The 15,252-nt window shown below is 28.1% G+C and overlaps 1 protein-coding gene across 1 annotated transcript; it reads left to right on the forward strand.

Annotated features, from left to right (window-relative positions):
• The first annotated feature begins 804 nt into the window (after positions 1-804).
• On the forward strand, positions 805-14,545 carry LOC129958881 (gem-associated protein 2-like). The gene is made up of 4 exons (XM_056071602.1): positions 805-890; positions 990-1,086; positions 10,756-10,833; positions 12,253-14,545. Exons 3-4 carry the CDS (start codon positions 10,807-10,809, stop codon positions 12,862-12,864), a joined length of 639 nt encoding a protein of 212 aa, XP_055927577.1. The 5' UTR covers positions 805-890; positions 990-1,086; positions 10,756-10,806; the 3' UTR covers positions 12,865-14,545.
• Positions 14,546-15,252: the final 707 nt, after the last annotated feature.

The raw sequence follows: 15,252 nt of genomic DNA on the forward strand, positions 1-15,252 counted from the left end.
TGTGTTTCAGTAGTTGGCCAAATTCAGCCGGTTAAAATTGTAAGCTACAGGTTAAAACATTTTACGAACTGGAAGCTTTAGGACACTAAAATACAAATGATTTATACATTTGCCAACACCAATAATCAAAGCATATCTAGAGTAGTAAGTTGCATTTCAGATATTCAATAACAATATTTTTCTTTTTTCAGTTAAGAAATAGATATTTTAGGATATTTTCAGTCTTTTTTTTTAATTTCAACAATTTTTTTTCTGGATATTTAGTACTTTATTTAAATAACTGATATTTATGAAATTTAAAATTTTCTTGATAAATAATTTTTTCCCAGTATATTGCATTTTAGAGAGTTTCACTATTTCTTTCGGAAAAAAAAAATTGACCGTCTTGAATCATAACAATGATATCTTTTCCTCTTTACAAATCAATTATTCATCAAATAAAAACACATCAAGTTAATTTAAAACCAACATTTTTCTCTTTCTCATTTATACTACTATTTATATTCTAATAAAATTAATAAAAAAGAATTCAATATAACTGTTATTGTAATTAGAACGAGAATGTATGAGATCTAGCTTACTCATACACCCGATGTTCCACAAAACTCTAACTCATTTAACGAGCAAGTGTTAAAAAAATTGTATAATTAAATCTTTGGCATGTAAGGGAAACGATCATCAACCTTAGCAACCATAAAATCCCCGGTGGGCTCTTCTATTATTTCCCCCTATCAACAGATGATGCGCATCCCCGGGTGAGCATATCGATAGGTGATGCACGTCCCCGGATGAGCATATCCCACCCTCCATTGCTGTGGCATCCATCTTTGCACAGATTAACGGGACTTATTGTCCACATATCATCATATGTAAAGCTGGGAAGAATTTTAGTAAGTATTATTATAATTTAGATCTCGAAATAGAAACCCAACCATAATAATCTTAATAGTGATGAACATTCTGCAATAATTCTCTCCTCTTGTCTACAGGTGGTTGCTTTTTACAACTGAATTTGAACTGGCTGCGAAGAGTGCCTAGTGCTACACTTCTCATACTTTTTAAGTTCAAGTTAAGCCTTTCTGAACTGTAAGTACATGAAAATAGTGATATTTTCTTTATCTGCTGTTTGAAAAAGTTCATTATAAGTCTTGAGATTCTTTAAAAATTGATTTATTCGAAAATTGAAAATAAGCAGCATCGTAATTTTTTTAAAAACTGCGTGCCATTTACAGACATGACACTTTCTCGCGGATTTCATTGTTTTCGGAAACGAAAGTTATCGTTTTTGAGATCAGTTAATTTTACTTTTATTTGATGATTTTCAGTATTTTAAATATCTTAAGCACTCTTTGTATAAATTTATTCATTTTACTGTTCAATAATCACAGTTATTTTACTTCTCGGTGTTTATTTTTGACAGAATTTGTCAAAATTGAAATAGAAGTATTTTTTGTTCCTCGCTTGTGTCAAGTCTGCTTTATCTCACGAGAATGGAAAATTTATATACACTTGATGATATTGTATTTTTGAAAGTCTAGTATCTTTCTTTCTATAAGGTAGACATCTGACAATCCAGATTTTTTTTTTTTTTCAATTATCGAATTGTATATTGGAAGTTAACAGATGTCACGGCTTTAAAAAATTACCCCTTTTAAATAATATGTTCTAGATTGACTCTTTTTTTTTATATTTTGAATGAATTAACTGTTGATGCGAAAAAGAATTGTAAAAATTAATTGGATTTAATTTACAAGGATTTAGTTTCTGAACATTCTTTGTTCCTCTTTTACTGTTCTTAGGATAAGAAGAATTTTTCAGTGCCATTATTCACTAAAACCAAGTGGTTATAATAATAATTGTTAATTAAATATTGACTGTTAAATATTGCTTTTCCTGTGAATAATATTAACTTTTGTTTTCTAAAGGCATTTGGCATTACTGGTGTCAATCGTAAAATGATTAGATATCCTAATTTAACTAGAAACTAAAACCTTAGCATTTAAATAGAACCATCTCTGAGGATATTAAGTACTGAATTTTTTTTTTTAATTGACGTGGCCATTAAATGTAAAGACTTTTAATCAATAATAATTTAATATTCAGGAGAATAAATGTGGAAAATCTTTCCTACTTCTAGATCATTTTCATGTTTGAAATGGAAATGAAACCTCCCAATAGAAACTCTCTATTCTGGTGTCCTGAAATGGAATCTATTTAACTGCGGTTCAAATTATTGAAATTTTCATCATATTTTGCTTTTATATTGGACAATAATTTGGCTAAAATTCCGCGGATTTCATTGTTTTCGGAAACGAAAATTGTTTTTGAGATCAGTTAATTTTACTTTTATTTGATGATTTTCAGTATTTTAAATATCTTAAGCACTCTTTGTATAAATTTATTCATTTTACTGTTCAATAATCACAGTTATTTTACTTCTCGGTGTTTATTTTTGTCAAAATTGAAATAGAAGTATTTTTTGTTCCCGCTTGTGTCAACTCTGCTTTATCTCACGAGAATGGAAAATTTATATACACTTGATGATATTGTATTTTTGAAAGTCTAGTATCTTTCTTTCTATAAGGTAGACATCTGACAATCCAGATTTTTTTTTTTTTTCAATTATCGAATTGTATATTGGAAGTTAACAGATGTCACGGCTTTAAAAAATTACCCCTTTTAAATAATATGTTCTAGATTGACTCTTTTTTTTTATATTTTGAATGAATTAACTGTTGATGCGAAAAAGAATTGTAAAAATTAATTGGATTTAATTTACAAGGATTTAGTTTCTGAACATTCTTTGTTCCTCTTTTACTGTTCTTAGGATAAGAAGAATTTTTCAGTGCCATTATTCACTAAAACCAAGTGGTTATAATAATAATTGTTAATTAAATATTGACTGTTAAATATTGCTTTTCCTGTGAATAATATTAACTTTTGTTTTCTAAAGGCATTTGGCATTACTGGTGTCAATCGTAAAATGATTAGATATCCTAATTTAACTAGAAACTAAAACCTTAGCATTTAAATAGAACCATCTCTGAGGATATTAAGTACTGAATTTTTTTTTTTAATTGACGTGGCCATTAAATGTAAAGACTTTTAATCAATAATAATTTAATATTCAGGAGAATAAATGTGGAAAATCTTTCCTACTTCTAGATCATTTTCATGTTTGAAATGGAAATGAAACCTCCCAATAGAAACTCTCTATTCTGGTGTCCTGAAATGGAATCTATTTAACTGCGGTTCAAATTATTGAAATTTTCATCATATTTTGCTTTTATATTGGACAATAATTTGGCTAAAATTCCGCGGATTTCATTGTTTTCGGAAACGAAAATTGTTTTTGAGATCAGTTAATTTTACTTTTATTTGATGATTTTCAGTATTTTAAATATCTTAAGCACTCTTTGTATAAATTTATTCATTTTACTGTTCAATAATCACAGTTATTTTACTTCTCGGTGTTTATTTTTGACAGAATTTGTCAAAATTGAAATAGAAGTATTTTTTGTTCCCGCTTGTGTCAACTCTGCTTTATCTCACGAGAATGGAAAGTTTATATACACTTGATGATATTGTATTTTTGAAAGTCTAGTATCTTTCTTTCTATAAGGTAGACATCTGATAATCCAGATTTTTTTTTTTTTTTTTCAATTATCGAATTGTATATTGGAAGTTAACAGATGTCACGGCTTTAAAAAATTACCCCTTTTAAATAATATGTTCTAGATTGACTCTTTTTTTTATATTTTGAATGAATTAACTGTTAATGCGAAAAAGAATTGTAAAAATTAATTGGATTTAATTTACAAGGATTTAGTTTCTGAACATTCTTTGTTCCTCTTTTACTGTTCTTAGGATAAGAAGAATTTTTCAGTGCCATTATTTACTAAAACCAAGTGGTTATAATAATAATTGTTAATTAAATATTTACTGTTAAATATTGCTTTTCTTGTGAAAAATATTAACTTTTGTTTTCTAAAGGCATATGGCATTACTAGTGTCAATCGTAAAATGATTAGATATCCTAATTTAACTAGAAACTAAAACATTAGCATTTAAATAGAGCCATCTCTGAGGTTATTAAGTACTGAATTTTTTTTTTTTTAATTGAGATGCCCATTAAATGTAAAGGCTTTTAACCAATAATAATGTAATATTCAAGAGAATAAATGTGGAAAATCTTTCCTACTTCTAGATCATTTTCATGTTTGAAATGGAAATGAAACCTCCCAATGGAAACTCTATTCTGGTGTCCTGAAATGGTATCTATTTAACTGTGGTTCAAATTATTGAAATTTGCATCATATTTTGCCTTCATATTGGACAATAATTTGGCTAAAATTCAGGATCAGAATTACTTTAGCATATAGAATAACTATTTGAAATGTAACTATTTTTTTTATTTACTGTTGATTATTACCTGGTTTTTAAATTTATGTTCTGATTTTGAGGGTCATACATTTTTTTATAAAAATAAAACTAGTTTTTTTTGTGTGTGTGCAGAAAAAATGTGCATATTTATCATGAATATCATTCACAAGTTGACTGTCTATTTAAATTAACATATAACTTGTTGATACTTTAAAAACCTTGTTTGGAAACTTTTGCCTACTTTTAAAAAGTACCCTTAAACATTTTATTTCACTAGATTTTCATCTATGGTCATAACTGATGCGAAGTGGATAAATAACCAATGGATTGGTAAATATTTTTTAGGTATTCATCTAAGCCTTTTATAACCCCCTCCTCCTCCTCCTTTTTTTTTTTTTTTTTCCCCGTTTGCTTTTGCGGGGAAAAAAAGTGTTTGTAAAGGGTGAATGTGAGAAATTTTTATCTGTAACCGAACAGAGGCTGCATTAGGGGCTAGTTGCTTCTCAATCAGTAACCGCTTGCCCCCCCCCCTCTCCCCTCCCCTCCTCCCTCCTTCGCGAGACTTTGAGACTTTCGAGGCAAAAATCTCACCTGCTTCAGAACGATTGTGGAGAGTTGGGTATCAACAAATACGATAATTTAAAAATCATCTAAAAGTTAATATATTGTAAATTATCTTTTACAAAACAGTTTGCACAATTTTTGGCAGTATAACTGACGAGATGACAGGTGAATACGATGTCGCCTTTTCCCGATAATTTTTAATCAGTGGACTAAGAACTCAGTTCGATGGATGTCAACGACGTTAAGTCCTTAGTTTTCATTGTTAAAGTTGGATGAATGACATATTGTTCAAATGTCGTTCATCCAACATTAATTTCTTTTAAATCTGGCAAAATAACAGACAGTAAATAAATGTCAGAATTTTGCCGACTGTTCTTTATGTTTCTGCTAATATATCTTAATGATCTATGAAAAAAATAAAGTTTTTATTTTAATCCACTATTTTAATCACCCTTCGGTGGATTTATTAGGAAAATTGAAGCATTTATATTTTACATGAATAAGGCGATGGGGTTGTTTCCCCTGATTTAGATTTCATTGATTATTCGTAAAAGAATCTTTATTTTTTTCATTTAATTTTTACTTCTTCAGCAATGAATTTGCAAATTTTTCTCATCTATTATGCTTATTCCATCATGATAATTCTCTGGCTAAATTCTTATTATTGGTTCAAATAATTTTAAGAAATTATTAGCAATTATAGACGACACTTTTGTAATATGTATGCCAAGAAAAGTTACTTTGCTGTTGCAAATTACGTTAATTCACTATAAATCACTGGAGTTAATAAATTATGTAACTGTAAATTAGGTGTATTTATCAATAAAATATAATTTTTTTGCTATCTAATGTATTAGGTTTCGATTATTTCACTAATGAAATATTGCCGGCTGCAACTGGCGTTCAAAAAATTATTTTTGATATTATAACTTTGTAGTTACACTAAAAGAGCTTATCCAAGTATGCACAAAACTTATTGAACCAGTACCAAATTTTTTCATATTTTACATTCAGTATTATGACTATGCAATCAAGGAATGTAAGAATGTAATTTTGTTTTCCTCAACTTTTCTTTCAGTTACTCTTTACAAAAAACTAAAAAAAAAAAAAAAAAAAACAACTATGTAATTCGAAGTTTTTCTAAATTTTTAATAGACTTTGGATAAAGATGGCTTAATAAAACGATGATTAAAAGAGTTATTCATAAAATATTCATATTTAACAGCTTAAGAAAAACGAATACATATAATTGAGGAGAGGAAAATTCATTTTTGGAAGGAATGTTAGTTACATTACCTAGGAAAGGGGAAAAAAAATGCTCGACAAAAAGAGCACGTGCTCTTAAGAGTAAAGATGGAGAGTTAGTGATTTAAATGTTTTCGTTTAAAATGCATTTGTTTTTAAGAATAAAAATATATACATATGTATATATTTAGACTTAACAAGGGAGATTAAATGTTTAAGTCGTGCATTTTTGTATGCTTTTGCTAAGCATTATATAAAACACTAAGTTTGTACATATATTTAAAAACAATTTTCTCCGGGCTTTTATATATATAAGTGTGTTTTTGAATATTATTCGAGTCCGAACAATAGTAGATTTTTGTTCGTGCACGCCAGCTTATTAGCCGTAGTCTCGAAATGAATCTGAATTGCTGCTGCTTGTTGCAGTCTTTATTTAAAGATTTTATTGGCTTAGCGACCGTTCTAAAAAAAAGATATGTAAATCGATTTTTGGCGAAAGTATTGAATATTTTTTATTAATCATTCTGGATTTCTTAAAAGTTTCTTTTACAAAACTATTTGAATTTAATTGCTGCATTCATTTTATGTAACCTCCATTATAAAAGCATACATTTTTTCATTTAGCATGACATGCCATCCATGCGCAATCGATACTAAGGTGAATGCATTTCTTGTCTAGAATTTCCTAATTTGAAGACGATGGAAACTAATATTCTTCATGGCACCACGATTAAAGATAAATCCCCCCCCCCCTTTTTGTGTGTTTTCTCTAAGTCCGACGGTATCTTGGGTGTTAATTTTTACTTAATCATTATATATTGTAGAAGCATTGTTGAATTTCAAGAAAATTAACTAGTCATGAAAGCTTTTTATGTTTTGATTTAATTATTTCATTCTATAGAATATTTTTTGTATATGTTACCCAGTATCGGGCATTTATAAATTGTTGTGGACCTGTTCGAGTAATGCATTTTTTTGCTGTAATTAAAATAGAAAAAGATCCAGAAAATTAAGAATTCATATTCAAAATAATTCAAATCTATATACTAAAATCTAGAATGAAATATAACTATATTTTTTCAAGAATTAGATCTCGAGTCTCATAAGTCTCAAATACTGATAGCCTTTTGATAATTTTAGCCTTCATCAGAAAAGTTCAAAGGCTCATATTGATGATGCATCAACAAATTTGATTGCATTTGTTGATCGATTGCATGGCTGAAACATCAAATACAAGTATTGGGAATGCGGTCCAGTCAGCGACATCAGTTACTTTTGGCTAATTTGTGTATGGAGAGATGCCACTCCCAACGCATAAGCTACAACTTGACATAAAATTGCATGCATAATATCATCTCTGAAAAGTACATAGTCACAATGTTACTTATTTTAATGACTATGAACTTATTTATTAAAAATATTTTTATTTTTTATCAGAAAAAAAAATCAGAATTTGTGCACTTTTGAAAACAGATTAGCTTTTTGGACTTTTGAAATCCACTATTCTTTGAAGTCTAGTTCTTTAAAAACCCAAAATGGCCAAAAACATAGATGAAAGAAGATAAACATTTCCATCTGACCACTTGTAAACAAATGTTCATCTACGTCATTGGGGGTTTCTTTATCTCCATGCGAAGTTCCAGTATTTACTGTTGCGTATGATTATAACTTGTTCTTTAATAAAATACAAATTTGATGCAAAAATATAACTTTCAATTTTAATAAGCATGCAGGCTCCATTTTAAAATCATTGCTGCATCATAAAAATTTAATAATACTTGATTGCATTTAAAAAAAGACGTAATAACAGACGAGAGAAGCTCGAAATACTTTTTAACATAATATATCATTTCGTTCCGAAATTGTTGGTGGCGTGTACATGGCAACTTTAAATTATTTACATACAGGAAATAAAAAAAAATTTTTAATTAGGAATTTCCATAAACTTCATCAATTTAGAACAATGTCTTCCAATAATGATAAGTTAACATTTTTTGTTATACTAATAATTAAATACTATATGATTTCAATATCCATTGTGTAAATAACCTTTAAAAAACCTTAAAAATTGTCATTTATTAATTACTGAATATAATTGCATTTTAAAATAGCATACAAAATAACAGTTAACAAAAAAGTGTGAGCTAATACATATTTTGAAACTAGCCAAATGAATGTTATATGACATAATGTTTTCCCCGCAGTTTTAAAAAAATCAAATTTTTCTGATATGGCCCCATTTCCGCTTAAGAAATGCAAAAATTATATATCGAAATTGTCATCCAAATAGGACATTTGGAGTTGTGACTTTTTTAGGGGATGGGAAGGGGGAGGGAGAACATAAAAAATTCTTTCATTATTCGTATACAAGAAAGTGCGATTTTGTTTTTGCGTGTTTTACAAAAAACGATATATATATATGAAATGTTTTTGGAATCCTGTCGGCTAAATAATATGTAACATAGTCTGGTTGAAGCAGAATGCAGGTTGAACAAGCAGTGAAGAGACTTTGTATCTATAATTTCGTTTTATTCTATTCCGAGTGGCAGGCATGATTTTAACAAGAAAGCGCAACGCGGCACAAAAAGCAGAAGGCAAAAAAGGACGAATAAATTATCACTAGTCTTATATAACATAGGATTTCTGGCCAGGCGCCAAATGAATACATGTGTTGACCTTTGACACTTTTTCAAGGGCAAAAATATCACTTTCATTTGATACGTAGTACTGATGGCGCATTACTTTTACAAAGGGATTAATTAAACTGAAAGTGGAATTGGATCTGGAAATAAGAGAATATTTTAGAATGAAGTTACGATGGTCTAAATTGAGATAAAGTTTTGGAAATTACTTTGGATTAAATTAAGACTTTAAAATATCATTACATATATATATTTTATTTTCTCGTATATGAAGTATACGAAGTATTATAATCGTCAAAAAATTTAAATTCGATATTTTAACCACTGTCTACGCTTCAGATCACGCAGAGTTCGAAACACATTTTTGTAATTACGTTCTCTGTGAAAACAATAACTCAAAAACGATTTGAGCTACATGTATGAAATTTTCTATCAAATTTCGAAGGAGGTTAATTTTTAATAATTCTGTCTGGCTGTCCGAGTACAGGTGAACACGATAATTACAAAATGTATAAAGCTAGATAAATAAATTTTGATACAAAGTTTTAGCATCTAAGATATAGTTCCGTATCATATTTTAAATGCTATATCCAAATATCTAACTAAATTCTCAACAATTTAAATAAAGGAAATTTGCTAGATGATTTTGTTACTACTTCTTCCTACTCCTAGTTTAAATTAATTTTATTCAAATATTTGTCTCTTCAAAAAAAAGTTTCAGTTTTCATTTGATAGGTTATGAAGGTAAAACTTACAAAATTACGAGTTTTCTTAATTTTTCGGAATTTTTTAATTTTAAAAAATTCCGTTGGCAAACCGGAAGGCAAAAGCAAATCAGACGATAAAATAAAAAGAAAATTTGACATTTTCTTCATTTTCTCCATTAACTTCATAAAAGTTAAAGCTACACGAATGAAAGAATATTTAAGAGGATGCAACCAATATGAATTTTCTAAACAGTTGTCAGAAGCAATGGTAAAATATTTAAAGGAGATTCGAAACTCTAGTTCGAAAAATCGTCGTAAATAATGTACCATCCATGTTGAGAAGCTATATTGGAACAGTAAAATGGTCGTAACAAACTGTACGAGCCCCACGCAAATGTTAGAAGAACTCTTAGAATATAAAACTCATTACCATGATTAATTAATTAAGCATTTCTTTTTTAGACATTTAATGCTCTTTATAATACTGTTAATTGATATTAAAGGTTCTTGTAATTTAGAAGGAGTAAATAAATAATTCAATATTTATAACGTTTCATTTGATGCAACTTTAATTAATTTACAATAATAATTGCATTTATTTTCAATCTAAGTGTGCCGGTCTATAGCTAGGTCTGCTTGTCTAAAGAATTGCAAGACTTCGAATCATCCCCTGAATATGGACTCAGTTCATCAAATCGATTATTTTACTATTGATAGAGAATTTTAATAAAGTATCTCTAATTTTTTTTTCGAATTTTATATGCAGATTATTCATTTAAAAATACTAAATAGGTTTAATTTGTAAAGAAAGCGAAAAAAAAGTTTAATTTCCCAACTCTTGCTACATATCTGATATGTATAAATGATCTGATGTCTCAGTATAGCTAGTGTGTTCCTAATTAAAGATTAATTTTTCAAGCAGAAGAAAATACCCTTAATTTTAATTAAGTGTTCCATTTATACTTTTTTTAAAGTGTCTATAAGTATTTCATAGTAAAGGGAAAAGATAAATATAGTTATTCTGAAAATGATGTTCGAATGAATTCTATTCCTCATCTTTTCTAAACATGGAATATAACCAATCTAGTATGTGAATGTGCATAAATCAGTCGGAAGAAAAAATAGTGAATTAAATTGTGAAATACATATGACCTTTTAATATATTCCTGGTGTTTGAAATTTTCAAATCATTAACTAATTTCTTTTTTGCTTAGCATGACCATTCATCTGCATAGCCAGGATCTCATATTCTGAAGAATTTTGAAATGGCCCGGAGCAAAGATTCAGCTGAGGTTTGTAATTATTTTTACTTAAATATAAATAATAAAAACGATTTATTAGAAATTCTTTTTATACGTATTTAGTTAAAATAAAAAAAAAAAGATTATTGAGTTTCATTTAAATGACTTCGAAGGAATGTTACTTTTCAGCATAATACAGATTATGATCATCCCAGTAAACCAATGTTGATACATGAATCGGAAGAAAAATAGTAACAAAATGCATTGGTACACAGATGTTCATACACATTAAAAAACAGTAATTCTTTGTCTTCCAAAGAACGCTTTTATGAAAGCGGCTACCTGATAGTTACTCCAGGATTTGTAGTTGCTAAAATTTTCATTTAAATAGTTTATTTAGCTTTCTCTAGATCGATTACTCTAAGGAGTATTTTTAAACTTTAAATTTGATAGAGATGTAACATTTACAACTATTTTAAAAGCCTTTCTTTGTATAGTGCAATACATTTTGCTAAGTTTCGGTGATCTCAACTAATGAGAACTTTAATTTAAAGTGGAAGTTAAAACTATCATATTATGAATATCGTGTTTAATATTTTATGTGAAATCCGATTTAACCTTAAAATTTACTGATGATTTGATTGACAACATTATCAGCTGAAAGTTTCCTCTTAAAATATTCTTCCAACTCATGAAAAAGTTATTATGAAACTGAGTTGTATTAGTTTAAATGATAACAACGATTTCTTATTATGTATATGGGCAGCGTATTTTTGTAATAAATGTAACAATTTCAATTTATCCACATTAAAAAAATTATTTTCTAATCACTCTTAAATTCTGAGTTCCGTAGGCTTTTATTTTCTTACACTGAGAGCACATATTCGGAAATAAAAATGCTATCTGAGCAAAATTCCCTTTTAATGCTATATAAGTTCTAAATGCTTTTTCAGTCCCCACCTCCCTATTTCTTGTGTTACGATTCGGAGTGCGTTTCTGCCAGATCATAGTTTGTACAAAAAAAAAAAAAAAAAAAAAAAAAAAAAATCTTAAAATCTAAAAACTTGATTTTTTTTTTTGTAATAAAAGAAATAAATTTAAAGTAACATGTTAAATCGATAACAAAATTTATTTAACATGTTAAAATATTACATTTTAACATGTTAAATTTTAACCATAAATTCTGTGAATAGCGTCTGCTTCACATGAATATTTCACTGAATGAAAGTGAAATGTTTGTAAGAATAGGTTTATAAATGGCAAAATGCAGCTAGTTTTAATATTATTTTTATTTGCGGTTTGGTTCTGTTTAAAAGTAAATCTGTTCTGTCTTACAAGAATGATGACTTAGAAATAAATTAGAATAAACATTAAAATAATAAATTGCTTTCTTCAGATTAGAAATAATTTTGTCATATGAAGAGCATATTAAATTCAACCATACATGAATAATCATATTTTGTTTTTCAGAAAGAAATGGACATCAAAAAATCGTCAAATGATGAACCATCTTTTAATCATTCGTTGTCTGAAACAAACTATTCACCCTCTACTTCAGCACGTGATTTACCTGGAGTAATATCTAATGATGATGTTGTTGATTTTATACAAACAACTATGCATCTACATAGTTGTAAAGAATTTCTACGAATTAAATACCCCTCAAAAATTACGATACCAGACAGCGATGAGATAGCATGGTGTTCACTCTGTCTTGGCCCTGAGCTATGTCGTGAAATGTATAATCTCGAACAGAGATCGGATCAGCAGCTACCTGCTCAAAGAATTCCCTTATTAAGTATAGTTATTCACTTAGAGCAGAGTAAAATAAAATTACTGCTTGAGTACCTTCATAAATGGTTCCTTGTTATTGGTATGACAGACCATTTAAGTATGTGGCTATACAGCGTTTTGATTTGTGTGAAATATTGTAAAAAGGACGAAGAACGTGATCAGCTTTTTAAAATTCTTTTTAAAGATTTGAGAAAATATTTAAAGAAATGTTTTGGCTATCGACAAAAACAACGAGCCGTTCTGTTTGGGGATATTTTGAAGGAATGGTTTTTGGTTAAGATAAAATAGAGTTCGAATAATTGAATTGGGGAGGAGGGGGGGGGGTGCTTTAGTTCATCCATGTTATTAAGATTCTTGAGGGGTTTCATTTTTGATCTATTTAGAGTTCATGTAATTTTCTTGTCATTATTGTTTTTCAAAAAAGAAAAAAATGTTGTGAATATATATATTTTTGAAATCCATCTTTTCAGCAAACCGCATATTTTTTAGAAATTTTAATGTGATATTGGATCATTTTTTGTCTGCAGTTGTTTTACAAGCATTTTTAAAAATTCTTATATATATATAAATTAGCAGTTATATACTGTTTAGTTCATACATAATTATTGCATAAAAAAGAGGGAAGAATGCTCTAGTTCATCATCACATGAAGTATTATGTATCTAACTTATGATATTGGTGCTATATTTTTAAACTGTATTTTACATTAAACATTAATAAAAGCGTTTTTTTTTTATTATTATTATTCCTGTTTGTGTGTTTTAAAGAAAAAAATTGAGGTGTTATAAGTATATATATAATCCAATTTTTTAGCAAAATGCTTCCTTTTTTAAACTTTCCAATGTGATATTAAATCATTCTTTTCTCTCCAATTGTTTCTGAGCATTCTTAAAAAAACTATTCATTTTATATCCGAGTATAATGGTAAAGTATTCTTTGTCTGATTTCAAAGAATCAATATAAACTGGATAATATACTGTGCAGTTCAAATTGTAGTGTCATGTTTTTATTAATATGTATGCATGACTAAATATTTTTTTGTTCTTTGTTTACTTTTGAATTACTTTGGTTATAATTTAGATTTAATTATAGTGTATGATTAAAGAAGTTCTGATTTCTTCTTGCAAATGCTGTTCCTGAAAAACAGCATAAGAACTGAAGATAGGATGTTCTAAACATTTTTTTTTGTGTGTGTGCAGTCATGCGTTGTGCATGTCTTGTTTCATGCAAGATTGAATATTACATATGTCAGGCTTTACAGGCATGACATATTTTCATAAAAATGTTGATGTCAGCATTTTTGGAATTAAATTTTTGCTTTCTTTTAGCTTTAGTTTTATATAATAATTCTGCAATATTTTTAACATCTTATTTACTTTTTGTATAAATTTGTTCGTTTTATTCTTCAGTTAATCATATTTAATTTTCAGTATTTATGTTTTTACATAATTTGTAATTCTATAAAATTTAGCTTTTTTTTTTTAATTCAGTCTGCCATGCCTGAGTTTACCTATTAATTGATTTTATAATGTCATTTGCTGCACCTTTTATTTTATTACTTTTCATGTGCTCTATATATTTTTGTATTTTATTACCAAATTTCTTTTCTGATTGTAATTTTCTTATGTTTCTTTTTGTTAAGTCTATTATTTCAAAGAGCCAGTTTAAATAATATAAAATGCCTATTAATACAATATCTATGATGTGTCATGGACATTTATGTCCACCTGGTATATTATTGTTTTGGATGTACTTTGTATATTTTTGCTTTTGGTGCTATGTATGTATTTGTATATGCTATATTAATGTATCTATGTACTTAACTATTGATACCTGTAATATTTGATCATGGTCATTTTGGAAGATTATTTTAAGTTAATTATCTGAATAATTATGTCAGAAAAAGAGGGAAGGTATTTTCTAGCCCATAAACTTGTGAAATTTTATAAATCCAACCTTGCATTTATTACTGTGCTATATCTTTAAACTCTGTATTGTATACATTAATAAAAGATCTTTTTTGTAAACTTAGCATTCGCTTCTCTATTTTATGTTTATTTTTTGTATTCTACTCATAATTGGTCAAAATTTGTTTTAGTACTCTCTTTCTCCCGTTATGTGTACATGTAGTTGATTATCGTAATTCTTTTTTAACAGTGATGCTAGATTCAAATTAAACAAAAAGTTCAAAAATTGATAGATTCGTTGCGAAAAACAAGATATTAGTAGTAGCAAAATGTTTGGTTAATTTCTTTTAATTATATGGTTAATTATTTTAACTCTAATTTTGCTGATTCAGAAGCAGTGCTTTGAAGCTCAAATTAGCTACAATTTAATCTGAAAAATATGCTTTATGTATGAAAATGAAAAAGTAGAAAAGGGGCTCTTTTCCAAATGAATGGCCTAAAACCGTCCCGAAGAATGTTATTGGGACTCTTCCGTACGGGTCATAAACGTCCAATGAATATTTCGTAGCTCATTGAAAAAAGGGGCTAGGAAGTGATTAGTCGAGCTTTTCTAAAACATATTAGCTGTTGGCAAGAATGTTTTGCGAGAAAGTATATTGGTATTTTAACTAAATTTTGATACTTGAACATAAGAAAAAAAGCTTCTGTCTGTTTGCTTGCGTGTGTATGTGCTAATGCTGTACCAACCAAACCGTTTGACTTATATCAA

Source organism: Argiope bruennichi, chromosome X1 (assembly GCF_947563725.1).
Source record: "Argiope bruennichi chromosome X1, qqArgBrue1.1, whole genome shotgun sequence".
Classification (NCBI taxonomy): Eukaryota; Metazoa; Arthropoda; class Arachnida; order Araneae; family Araneidae; genus Argiope; species Argiope bruennichi.